This window comes from Coenobita brevimanus, chromosome 55 (assembly GCF_032717465.1).
Source record: "Coenobita brevimanus isolate Jiangsu-jjx chromosome 55, ASM3271746v2, whole genome shotgun sequence".
Taxonomy (NCBI): domain Eukaryota; kingdom Metazoa; phylum Arthropoda; class Malacostraca; order Decapoda; family Coenobitidae; genus Coenobita; species Coenobita brevimanus.
Window position 1 is genome coordinate 63583703 of NC_137008.1, and position 14178 is coordinate 63597880.

General features: G+C 42.9%; 1 protein-coding gene across 1 annotated transcript in view; it reads left to right on the forward strand.

Moving 5' to 3' along the window:
- The window catches only part of LOC145401349 (coxsackievirus and adenovirus receptor-like), a 60102-nt gene that overhangs the window by 12311 nt on the left and 33613 nt on the right, over window positions 1-14178 (forward strand). Inside the window, exon 2 of the mRNA XM_080273674.1 lies at window positions 13915-13972. Within this exon, the coding sequence (XP_080129800.1) occupies window positions 13915-13972 (58 nt within the window). The remainder of the gene's footprint in view (window positions 1-13914; window positions 13973-14178) is intronic.

The window sequence follows — 14178 nt, forward strand, 5'->3', positions numbered from 1 at the left end:
TGGAGACGGGAGGGGGATTGCAAAAGGAGAAGAGACGAGAGGGAGCAGACGGAGGGGGTAGGGTGGGGAGTAGGCAGATGGAAGAAGAGGAGAGGAGTGTGTTGTGGCGCGAGGTAAAGGGGGGGGGGGACGTGAGGTGTGTGGCAGATTTAGCTGTTTTAAATGCAAGGAGATCTGTTGTGGTCGTGACTGGGGTGTGCCGGGGAGCAGGGAAGAAGGAAAGTAGGAAGGAGGGAGGGAGGAAGAAGGAGGGAGGATGAGAGGTGGAATGAAGGACGGTAGAGGGGAGGAAGGAAAGAAGGAAGGAAGCAGAGACCGAAGAATTAAGGAGGGAATCAGAGAAGGAAGGAAGGAAGGATGAAGGGACCGAAGAATGAATGAATGAATGAAAGAAGAAGGATGGAAGGAAGTGAGACTAGAAGGAAGGTTGGATGGAAAGTAGGAGGTATGGAAATAAGGAAGGAAGGCGGGAACGAAGAAGTATGGAAGGAATGAAGGAAGAAGAGAACTGGAGAAGTAAGGAATGAAGGAAGGGAGGTGGGAAGGAATTACGTATCGATTCTGAGCACAAGATGTCGAAGTGGAGGGTATTCAGTTGATTGCTCTCAAGCTGCGGTTATGTGGGAGAGGGGAAAGGGAAGGGAAGAGGGGAATACATATACAGTATACATACATACATACAGATACATACTTGCACACACACACACACACACACACACACACACACACACACATATACTAACTGAGTCCCCGGTTCTATTGCCGGCTAGAGCTTCAAACTCACACATACATACATACCTACCTTTACATGCTGTACACAGGTAGCTAAATGCATCTAAGCATGGCTAAAAGGATGGAGACAATTAAATACAGATAAACATTTTGATAAATATAAAGAGGTAAACAGGTAACTAGACTGACAGATATACACACAGAGGGACAGTCAGATAGATTGACAGATAAAGATAGATAGGCAGAGATGGACAGATAGATAAGGATGTATAAAGAAGACAAAGGCCAGTTTCGAGATTATACCTGACTACTCCACATAGGGCGAAGGGTCCAGTTAACTTACGGCCTATTCTGAGAGAGAGAGAGAGAGAGAGAGAGAGAGAGAGAGACATTGACTCAAATGTTTCCAGTCGTAAAATCTTCCGCCTTAAGAATGACAGAGCGAAATGAACCAATGAAGACTTTGAGGAGGAGGAGGAGGAGGAGGAGGAGGAGGACGACGACGACGACGACGACGACGACGACGACGAGGGAGAAGAGGTAGAGGTGAAGGAGGAAGAGGTGGAGGAAGAGGAGGAGGAGGAGGTGCCACACATGCAGGAGAAGGAAGAGAAAGAAGAGAAAAACAGACGACGAAAGAGAATAATAATAACGTGATGATATGAGATGCTAGCTGAAAACGAAAAATTCGAAGTGCAGTTTCTCTTGATTTGAAATTCTACATCTCTCTTCCCAAGGTGACTCCCGAATAATGTTTGGATGATGATGAGGATGATGATGATGATGATGATGATGATGATGACGATGATGATATAGTAGTCTTGTTCCCGTATGACTAGATCTCCCTTTCGTATTTCCTTATTACGCTTTAAACAGCCATTTAATCACATTTAATAACACGAATTTATGAGGAGCAAAACGTCAACACACTTACCCTACACAGTCATGCAAAACAATATCATTCCTACATTATTTGTTGTGGTAATTCCGATTTTTGTTACCGTATGTTTGGCTACAAGAAATAAAGAAGTTATATAAATAAAAGTTTCAGCGTTACTATTTACAATGAGGTGAAAATGGGGTGACAACAATATTGGAGAAGAAGAATAAGAAGAGAGGGAGGAGGAGGAGGAGGAGGAGGAGCCTACTGTTCAGACATGGATGAACTGGCGAGACAAGATGGTGAAATATTGTCTAAAGGTGATATTGTCGATGATACCTGGGTAACGTACCACATGATATTTTGAAGCCAGCCAGGTAGTAGCGAGGGGATCTGAAAGAGGAAGAGGAAGAGGGAAAGGAGGAGGAAGAGAGAATGAGGACGAAGAGAATAGCTACTGTCAGAGATCAAGTTGGCCTCCTATTCCACTGCGTCTGTTTAAATCTTGGGGCATGTCTGTCACTTTCCACCCTCACACAACATATCAAAGAGACTAATCTAAGGCCAGAGCAACATGCTAAGCCACTCAGCATGGGAATACTAGCCAGAAGAAGAGGGTGAGAAGCAAGAGAAGGTGAAATAGTACACGGACTTCTGTTCCCGATTGAACTCGTAAAAAAAATATATATATATAGTAATCGACAAGTCGGAGAGAGGAGGTGGAAAAATGTCGAAATAAATATATATAGAGCAAAAACGTGTTCCTAAGACGTGAAGGGCTGTAGCTGAGTTGATTTAGGGGTTCTGAGAGCTTCCGAATTTTAGGATGCAGTTTTAAGTATTCTCTAGTTAGATTTAGGGATACTTTTACCAGTTGCCAACACTTTTTTCAGGTATATACCAAGTTTTAGTAGTTACTGGTTAATTCTTAGCGATTTTCCAGAGATCTGTGTGCTCAGACTTTCTAAAACCTTGAGAGAGAGAGAGAGAGAGAGAGAGAGAGAGAGAGAGAGATGCCTAGTTTAATACATGAGGATAATTCCCGATATTCAGCTTTGGGTAACCTCGAATCTTCCCTCAGACTAGGACACACAACCATCAACTTTACAATCCAGGTCACTAACTGAGTTGAAATTTAACTTAGCACGACCTTTGTAAATCTCCATTTTTTTTTCCACTAATTCCGGAATATATGTCATCATCATCATCACATCATCACCATCATCATCATCACCATTCATACCTCTTTTCCCCACCTTTGGATGGGGTAAGGTCGGGTCCAAAGAGCCAGATAATAAAGAAAAAAAAAGAAAAGAAAAAGCGATAGGAGAAACCGTCACCTCAGATAAAAGATTAAGACATCGCTACGGGTAATTCAGACACATAGACAGACGAGGGTACTGAGAAAAAAAAAAAAAAAAAAAAAAAAAAAAAACGGAGAGGGAGAGGTGGTTACGAAATATGCAGGAGGGTACAGTTGAGGTCAGCAGTTCGAATTTTCATCTTTTCTCCTTCAAACGTTCGAATTTTCACCTCTTCGCCTTCAAACGTTCGAATATTCACCTTGTCTCCTTCAAACGTTCGACTATTCACCTTGTCCCCTTCAAACGTTCGAATATTCACCTCCTCCTTCAAAAGTTCGAATTTTCATCTCGTCTCCTTCAAATGTTCGAATTTTTAGTCTTCAAAACGTGCGAATTTTCACCTCTACTTCAGAAGTTCGAATTTTCACCTCGTCTCCTTCAAAAGTTCGAATTTTCACCTCTTCTCCCTCTCACTTTCCTCCGCTGGCTAATATTCCCAAGCTGATCGAGATTCGGATATGTTTTTCTGCCTATGTGTGATTATCTTTTATCGGTGCGTCAGGGAGAAAAGTGACGGACATGCCCAAAGTGTGTAACTGAAGCAGCGAAACAGCAGGCTAATAATTCTGAAACAGAGAGGCTTGGGGATGCTTCACTGACCATAGATGAAACTCATTGATATGATGCGTCAAGAAGGAAACTGACGGACGTGCCTAAAGAGTGAGGCAGACAGGCCGACAGTGGGTTAATATTCGTAAACTGGGAGGAACTTGGTAAATTTCTCTGCCTTTAGATGAACCACATGCGATGCGTCAGGGAGTAAAGTGACGGGGAGACGTGAAGATAGAAGCAGACGCAGGGAAACAGCAGGCGAAAGTTTGTCCCAGACTGTAAAACTGCGAACATATATTTCGATTCACTCCATAACGATAATCAGCGAAACAGTGAGCAATGATTTTTGAAACCCTGCAGTATGATCTCCGAAGCCCAACAACCTTTTCAGAATATTATGTAAGAGCTTCATAATTGTTCAACTAAAAGTGGAGCGATATTGGCGTCCGCAACTAAAAATAAATACGCGGGGATGACAGGAAAAATTTTCAGGTGAGCCGATACAGAATGACATGGAGGTGTTTTATAGCAACCGGCCCGGATGTTGGGCAGAATATGGCGACCAGAAACACATACATGGACGGCAGGAGGAACAAGCAACACAAATAAATACCCGGAAATAGACACACAGACATACAAGCACACAAACGCAGGCAAGCACGCACACACATAAACGCAAAAACTCAAATATACACACACAAACAAATAATCACACTAATACGCACACACAAAAAACGCAAACTCACACACATCCATACACACCCAAGCACAGACGCACGCACACTTACACACACACACACACACAGGAGTTGGGGACAAGGCTGGGTAAGGAAAAACTACAGACAGAGGCACTGGCTATGACATGAGGGACTGCAGCGAGTCGATAGGGGGTCGTGCAGAGGTATTTTTGTCACAGTCATTCCCCGGAACAGTATTTTTAAAAGAGCTTACCCTGTATTTACGATAATCACGTCTCCATAACAGTGAAATATCGGAAATCAATTTGTTTCGTCATCTTGCTGGTTTGGCTGAGGAGTGTTTGGTAACGGTGAGCAGCGTCTGGTAACTGCGAGAGATGGTCGGTGGTCTCAGTCTTTCACTTTAATAACTGGTCAATCTGGAACTGTCATTCTCGGTCTGTCTTTCCATCCGGCTATGACATTCGGTTTTTTAAACGCTATGTGTGCAGGGATCTGGATGCGATCGGATTTCCAAGATACTTTTCTTTTTCTAGTTTTCCTCGGAAAGGAAAAATGTTTGCAGGTTCTAAGCCTTCCTCTTCTTTTTCGTTTTCTTCTTTTTTTTTTTTTTTTTTTTTTTTTGCATATACACCTTGGAGGCGATTCGTTTATGACCACCCCTTACGGAATTAAGGCGTCTGGAGAATATATATATATATATATATATATATATATATATACACACGTGGAGAGAGAGAGAGAGAGAGAGAGAGAGAGAGAGAGAGAAGTTGAGAAAAACTACTAAGTAATACAGAAAGATGCTTTGGGGTGGCAGAAAAGACGGCCGGTTAGTCGAAATAGGATGGCGTGGGAGTTCTCTTTGTCGACGTATGAATGAATAAAACGTTCGGGAATGGAAGGAACGGGTAGTGGAGATGTAGGTCACGGAGAGGATGAAGACCGAGGTGGAGAGGTTAAAAATACAGAAAGGTGAGCTAAAATAACAGGAGGGTGTGAAGCTGAGTCAAAATAAGAGTCGGGTGGAGAGCTTTCTTTCATGGAGTCCCGGAATTGACAGTCACGACCTAAAATACAATGTCCTAAAATAAACAGACGTACACACTGGGGAACGGAAAGAAATTTGTCAGTTTTCAGGGAGCTCATACTTCCCCAATGCCATTAAAGTTTCTGATTTATTGTTGTAATTCTAATTCTTATCAAACGAATACTAAGCTATTACGGTCTCTCACAGTATGTTAATTCTACGGTCTTAATATGTCCTGTCGCAGTCTCAGAAAGCGCATACTTTCACCAACGTCAATAAAATATATGATTTATTCCTGTATCCGGATCATCCTTCCCTTCAAAATCTAATCATGTCTTCCTTGGCACATTGCCCACCTATCCACTAGATTTCATTAAAATACAAAAACAAGTTTTTGAGATATCTTGCACACAATACTGACAAACAGACACCGGTGAATACGCAACCTCCGTCCAACTTCCTTGGCGGAGGTAAAAATGGATATAAAGAACGAGACAGCGAGACAGAACAGAAAAATGTATTGCGACAGAGAATATACAGTTACGGAGTTCTGAAACAGACAGGTCGAAAGACAAGGGGGAAAGGAGAGGACATGGAGAGGGGGAACGACATGATTAGATCGGGTGGAGAAATACAATATAATACTGAGAAGCGGCCTGGGGTGACAAGGAACACTACAGCTGAGTCAAGAAACGAAGGTAATGATGTCGCGACCTTCAACTGAATTATAGTGGCGCCCAGGAACACAGACGAGATATCAGGGAGAGGAGAGATAGATAAGAGGTAATAGGGAGAGACTGGAGGCAGATATACAACGCAGAGAAATGAGCAGAGGTGACCTAAAAGGCTGTAAGCCGAGTGAAGATAGGGTTATGTACAAGACAGACAGAGAAAAGAAGAAGCAAAAGAGATGTAGATAGGGAATGATATCGAGACAATGGCTAGGGATAAAAATATCGAAGGAGAAAAGGGTGCAGGAGTGAGATATAGCTGAGATGAGTTCTTGGAAGGATCTTTTTGTCGTGAATCGAGAATCGCAACACAGGGCGCCTGGAATAGACACGAGGAGAGAGATGAAGAGAAACATCTGAGTGAAAGAGATGAGAAAGAGCGACAAGGCTAAAAAAAAAAAAAAAAAAAAAACGTGTATAATGCGACAGAAAATAGTTCAAAACGACAATCTGGTATAAACAGATTGTCAAATGAGAACATGAGAAAGAGATGTAGATAAGGGATGAGAAGGAAGTAAGAGACAGACCGAGTGAAGAAATATAATGCAGGCAAATGTACAGGAGTGAACTGTAGTAGTAGTAGTAGTAGTAGTAGTAGTAGTAGTAGTAGTAGTAGTAGTAGTAGTAGTAGTAGTAGTAGTAGTAGCAGTAGTAGTAGTTGTTGTTGTAGTTCCAGGTTCATATGGCATGTGGACCCGGTGAATTGCAGGCTTAAGTTCCCCTTCTGCAACCCACTATCCTTCTTTTGGGGGGATAAGGAAGTAGTTGAGCGATATTTGTACAACGAGGCAGTCGAGCCGCTCATTTACATCAATACCACCACATGAAGGCATCCTCTGCAGCACTTAATGTTGCTGAAGCAGAGTTAGAAGACACTTGCAAGATGATGAATTGGAGGGAAACAGGAGGATAAGTGACGAATCATTTTAAGTACGTAGGTGAACAAGTAACGAAACTGAATAATAATAAAATAAAGAGTCTTACGGGGTGTCTTATACGCTTTTAATACGGCCGAGAAATGACAGATATGAGCGGCTGGAAATGACAGGAGGAAGGAAGGGGCAGAGTGAGGGCGGACGTGGAGATATCATTTGTCGACGGTAACTCGATAACCAGGTCGATGCTCACTCTTTACATAACTGAGCTGTGCCCCCCGACCCACTCACTGACGCAGATGGATAGATAACACACACACACACACACACACACACACACACACACACACACACACACAAATACAAAGGCACAAAGACTCAGAAACAGAAATAAATACGATACATATCTCAGTCTGCCATGCCGCACAATCTCAGACAGCGTATACCTTCACCAATGATAAAATTATTTATTTCTGCATCCGGATCCCTAGCCACCTCAAAATATAATCAACTCTTCCTTGACCACTCGCCCACTTATCCATATCCACCAAACTTCATTACAGCCCAATAAACACTTTTTAAGATATCTTGTAAGCAGTCAAAGAGACTATGTAACTTCCACCCAACTTCTCTGGCGGAGATAATGACGAAAATTTGTAGAAACATCGCACGGTGAAAGTCATCGTTAAATTACACTTTTTTTCACCTCTGTGTTTATCGTGTCTGGTCGAGTTTTGGGTGTGTGTTACTGGGGATACGAAAGGCAGTGTGTATGAGGGCAGAATATGGTTACGAAAATACAATAGGTAACTCCATTAACTTCTTTAGTACGACGCAGTGCCCTTTAATAACAGACGGATATTTTTAGCACAAGGCAGAGCTCACATAACAGATTTTTTTTTTTTATGCGAGAAAGAAGGAACCAAAGGCCATGAGATTACTCGCTATCCCATCAACAGCTTCATTATGAAAAAAAAAAAAAGTTAGTGGCAAGAATAAAACAGAAAAAAAGACTGAGATAAAATGAAAACAAAAAAGACAGATAAAAAGAAAATACAGAAAGCAGGAGATAAAATGCCTGAATTGCCCTGAGAACCAATACCGTCTGAGGGGACGCAACGCGGGAACTGTGTCATGTGTGCAACTTTAACTTCATTTTTTTCCCCGAAGATGTGGTGACAATTCCAAAGTCTGTTTCGTTGTTATTCTGCTTTGAAGGGCTCAGTGCAGTGAGGGATATTAGACAGACAAATACTAGACCACTCCTGCTTCTCACTCTCCTCCGCTGGTTGATATTGCAAGGCTGAGAGAGGCTTGATGTGTGCCTCTGCCCGCATATGATTCTCTTTGATATGTTACGGCAGGAAGAGAAATAACGAAGCCTGACTAGTTTACGAAAAACACTCCATTAACTCTTTCACCATGATATATTCACTTATCTATTTTTATCTATCTATCTGTGGTGACACCGATATAACTGGGCGATGGAGCTGCCTGGTTCTACAAACATCCTTCAACTCACTCCATATCCCCCGAGAGTAGAATAGTGGACTGTCAGAGAAGGGAAACAGTAACATGCAGTCGATCGGGTTCACTTTTCAGAAGAACTTCCTGCCACTGCTGCGACCTACCTTCCTATCTATCTACCTATCCATCTGTCAACCTATTTACCTATTTATTCATTTTTGCTACCACTAAACGAACAGACTCATCCAAGACGAGATTCATTTTTGCTACCACTAAACGAACAGACTCATCCAAGACGAGATTCATTTTTGCTACCACTAAACGAATAGACTCATCCAAGAAGAGATCCACCTCTGTTCGTAAAGGTTAAAATCGACCAGCACTTACCCTTGAAGGCGGAAATTCCTCGCAAAAAGGCTGGGAAACACTGGATGCGTTGTGGGGAAACAAAGAGTATCAGCCATTGTCGAAACATTCTTTGCCTTCCGCTACCTCAGGGTGCTTAACCCGATTTATCTCTGGGGTGCTGCGTGCCCTCAGGGAAAGGGGAGGAGTGGAAAAAGTAAGGGAGGATGAAAAAAGGGGGAAGAGGAGGGAGAAGAGGTTAAAAACGGAAGGTAAAAAGGGAAGAGGCTGGGGATGGTGTAAAAATGAGGGAAGGAGGAGGAGTGGGGTGTATAGGGGGAGAAGGTGAGGGGGAGAAACAGAGGGAGGGTGATGTAAGAGGGAAGGGGTAAAGGAAGAAATGTAAAAAAGGGAGTGTAAGAGGAAAAGGGAAAAGGAGGAGGTGGGAAAAGGGTGAGGCAGTAAAAAGTAGAAAGGATTAAGATGGGTGAGGGTGATTATTAAAAGGGAAGGGGATAAGGGAGGAAAGGGGAAGGATGACGTGAAGGGGGTGTGAGATAAAGGGAATAAAATGGCAGGAAGGTCGAGGGTGTTAGATGAGGGAAAGGGCAGGGTGTAAGTGGGGGAGCTGGATGACGTGGAAGGGATAGGGGGAGGGGGGAGAGGGTGTAACAGGGGAGAGAGGTAAAAAGATATGTGAGAAGGGGAGGAGAGAAGAACATGAGGGCTACAGGAGAGGAATGGCGTGGATGATGTAAGAGGAGGAAGAGGAAGAAGAAGAAGCGGAGGAAGAGAGAGGAATGGAAGAGCGCAAGTGAGTTGGAGAGGATGAGGAATGTAAGGGGAAGGGCGTAGGGGTAAGGTTGGGGAAAATAAAAGAGGAGGGGGGGAAGCGAACAGGGTGACAGAAAGGGAGACTAACATATTACTGAAATTGATATGAAGGGAAAACACAGACCTAGATTTTTGTACATCAATAATAGACCACACGACGGAAGAATATAAACAAACTTTGACCTTTCTACCTCAATGCTAATCGCGTTATACAAGGCGAAATGTGGCATAACCATTTTCTAATGTCACAGGTGTGTTAAAATTGAAAGTTGTACATTTGGGGCTTCAATACACCTCCGCGAACTCACTTTTAATACTGGTAGCCTTGGAACGAAGGAGGGAAGGGGTGGGAGTGATGCTGGAAGGACGAGAAAGAATAGTGGTGGTGGTGGTGGTGGTGGTGGTGGTGGTAGTAGTAGTAGTAGTAGTAGTAGTAGTAGTAGTTGTAGTAGCAGCAGTAGTAGTAGTAGTAGCAGATGCAACCCCAGGCTCATCTTCAAGTGAATCCAGTGGACTGAGGGATGAAGCTGTCCTCCTCCTGCAGCCAACCATCCTCCCTCTGGGGCAGGAAGGGAGTTGAGGGACGTGTGTACAACCAGGCAGAAAAAGCAGTTCAGTTAAATCAGTGCCACCACGTGAAGGTGTCCCTCTCTAGCACCTGTGTGTGTGTGTGTGTGTGTGTGTGTGTGTGTGTATGTGTGTGTCAGAGAGAGAGAGAGAGAGAGAGAAAGAGGAGAGGGGCGGGGGAAGAAGAAAGGAGGGGGCTTTTCTCCATGTACCCGAGTGCCAGTGACAGCAGAGAGAATCAGACTCAAAACACGCTTCCTCGCCCATGAATACTGAATGACTTGTTCCGGGAATTGCCAGCGAGGGGTTGGCTCATTCCGGAATATGGAGGGTAGGGAAGCCAACTGGAGCCCATTGTTTTGTTACTCCCTTTGCCTATCACCACTGCCACTACCAATACTATTTTGAGAAGTGTGGACGCCCATCATCCACTCACTCGATATAGGCTTGATGCTTCCTATGGGTGACTCTTCACGAAGTGACAGGCTGTGTGTGTGTGTGTGTGTGTGTGTGTGTGTGTGTGTGTGTGTGTGTGTGTGTGTGTGTGTATGTGTGTGTGTGTGTGTGTGTGTGTGTGTGTGTGTGTGTGTGTGTGTGTGTGTGTGTGTGTGTGTGTGTGTGTGTGTGTGTGTGTGTGTGTGTTTGTCACCTAGGAAAATATTTACTATGCTGGGTGGTAACTATATAACCAAATGACGACTAGTGGCCTAGTGGGGTAAGGCGCTCCATTCGGATGAGATCAGGATGGGTTTACATTCGGCGGGAGGTTTGGGTTCATTGCTTACATACTGTCACTCAGGGGAAAGTGAGGCTTTTATTGCACCCTAGAACCCATCAGTAACTTCAAAATCATGTGATACAAATTAAATGAATAAATAAAAAAGGCATTTCTGGATCACAAAAATAAACACACAGATAGCTTTAGTAACATGCAAGAGACAACACACTCGCCCTATGCAAAAGTATAGACACAGATTGCATAAGTAACGTAGAATAAAGATAAACAAGTAAGGAGGAGGTGTTACGGAGCCTTCTCTTCTGATGAGAGGACAGGTGCAGGTGTCAAACGAAGCACCTGTTGTTATAATTCGGTGTACACTTATCAAAAAGTATGGGCTCACATTTCGCACAAAAAAAAAAATAATAATAATAATAATCCAACACTACAAGCGATGACCATTGCAAAATTCTTGATGATTCCACCCCACAGTTGTGGATAATCCATTATGGCAAGTGGAAATGTTGGGAGGGATAGGGACACGGGTTAAAGCCTAGAGTCGGGTTCTGTGTAGCCCGAAACGTTAGAGAATATAAAGTATTCAAGCTCAAACCTCTGCCTCGCCACCTAACATTTCCACTCCACTCCACGTTGGTAAATTGGCTTTCAAGAAGATGCCTTGGGCTATGTCGCATGCGTCACATTTCCTACTCTCTTTTTCACTTTAACTTGGCCTTAAATTGCCATCTTTCCATCTTGAGTGCTTAATTGTGCCAACAGATTAGCACTAGACTTTGATGATTGTCGTGAAGGAGTGCTATGGAAAAGATGTAAAGCCACAACACTGTCTTTTGCAGCAGCTAAGTTCGATGAAATAAGCTACAAAATGACGAAAATCTATGCCACGTTAAGGTGAAAGATCCGTAGTCAGTATCATCAGCAATAACGGTGCCACCACACGAACGCGTTCCTCTCGAGCACCAACGTCGAGATGAAATAGGCAAGACACATACACGGCAAAGGCAGCGGTGTTGCAAAAATGTTGTACCCTGTAATACTGTAATACTGGCGTGGACTGTACATTCACTTTCACATCCAAGCCTTCCACAAATATAACTCGCTTTTTTTCAGACTGCGGTGATTGCTGAGGGGAAAACCGGGAAGTTAGTCAGAACAGTTAGAATATTGGGGTTATGCACACAGAACAAGGTAATTTACTTCTTCACCTCGAGTGCTTATTATTTTTTGTTATTCTTGCTCTCTTCAGACGATTTTATTCAGCTTAGGGGTGATTTTTTTGAGGTGGGGAATTAAATATATCTCCATTAACCATTTCACTACAACAGATCTCACTTCAAGATGAATAAAATCGTCTTGTTCTGGCCAGATTATAATGAAAAATACGTCATCGGATGGAAGGTGTTTTAAAGTGTCGCAAAAAAATAAATTTCATGTTAAATCCAATAGGTGAACAGACTAAAAAAATACAACCCACAGACAGCCCACAAACCCTGACTCTCTCTCTCTCTCTCTCTCTCTCTCTGTTTTCACCAACCTCTCTTTCTTTCCAGTCCTCTTCAATTGCCTCCCTCTTCCTAAAAATTCCGCACCAATGAAAAAGAAAAAATCAAAAGAAATCAGACAAAAACTATGGCTCTACAAGTTACTCTATGAAAGCGTTGGACGTGAATGGAGCAAGGAGGAGCAGGTGGATTTTTTTTTCTCTCTCTCAACTCTTCTCAGTTCCTTCCTCTTCGCAAAATAGTAACAAAAAATAAGAAGCAGAACAAGAGCAACAACGTCAGTCTGATTACACATTTATATTCTTTATTTTTATTTTCTCTGGTACCTTCAGAAGTCATTATCCTTAAAGAGAAAAGTTACAAAGGGGTTAATGAAGAAACTCCTTCACTCCCTATGCTCCCTCCAAGACTAAGGAAATCGTCTGAAGGTAACAAAACTGCTTCATCGGATCCAAAGGGTAAGTAGTAACAGAGAAGAAATAAAAGAAATAAAAACCATGACTCCCATATGGATTTTTTTTTACCTTACCCTTCATTCTTCTCTAACTCTACTCACTTCCCCCCTCCACCTTTCATTCTCCCCCAACTCTCCTCACTTTTCCCCTCCATCTTTCATAGTCCCCTAACTCTCCTCACTTTCCCCCTCCACCTTTCATTCTCCTCTACCTCTCCACCTTCCCCTTCTAACCCTGTCTTCTCCTCTAACTCTCTTCACTTTTCCCTCTCTACCTTTCATTCACCTCTAACTCTCCACTTTCCCCTTCTACTTATCTTTCTCCTTTACCTCTGCTCACTTTCCTCTTCTACCTTTCATTCTCTTCTGACTTTCTTCACATTCCCCTTCATTTCCTCTAACTCTCCTCACTTTTCCCCTTACCTCTCATTCCCTCTTAACTTTCCTCGCTTTCCCCCTTCCCTAAAGTCAAAAAAAGGCATGGAAAAATAAATTGGGTCCATTAACTGTTCTGAGAAGGCCTGGGACAAGGAATATTTTACCCCTCCTCTCCACTGGCTTTTTTTCATTCCTGTTTTGCTGACTTCAGATTATTTTATTCACCATACGAGACTGTTCGTGAAGGAAGGGTTAAATATTGAATTCATCAGTAACTTGAAATGTAACGGGAATTAAAATGAAAATAAAGGCACTACTAAAAATAACTCAAAATTACTTCACTGTATTTAATGGGCATATGATGTAATATAGAAACTTTAATAAAAGTTGTGGATTTACCAAGTCGTTTGCTTACCCTCTCTCTCTCTCTCTCTCTCTCTGCCTCATCTTCCGAAAATCACAAAAAAGCAGAGAAAAACTAATGGCACCAGAGGGTTAGGGAGAAAGACGGTAAGAGTGCCTTAGGGGGTGCCAGTGCCTCCGGAGAGTGGTGTGTGGATTTGTGAGGCCCCAGTGGATGCCCTTATACCGTCACTGATATTCTGAGATAGCAGGAACGAGGAGGCAGGGAGGATGACCGGGTTCAGGGTTGATCAAAAGGGCCCACGTTCTCCCTAGATGACATCATATATTATCACTACATAACCTCAAAATAAACGAAGTATGAAGACACACTAACCTGCTACCCTGTGTGCCTAAGGATTTCCAGGTCACACTACACGATCAGAAACATCACACTCTTACTAAACAGAAACCGAACGGTGGAAGTGGGTCCACAACGGTACTGCATTACAACGCTATCTTCCTCTTCCCTGATATTTTAATTTACTTTAACTGACAATATTGTTGCCTGAAGCTTTAGTGTCCCCTTCATTCCGTATTAATTTTTATCAGGAAAAAATGAGGGCATAATACATTTTCATCACTATAGGCAAAAAAATGAGAAATATTACCCCTATCGCCTCTCCCTTTT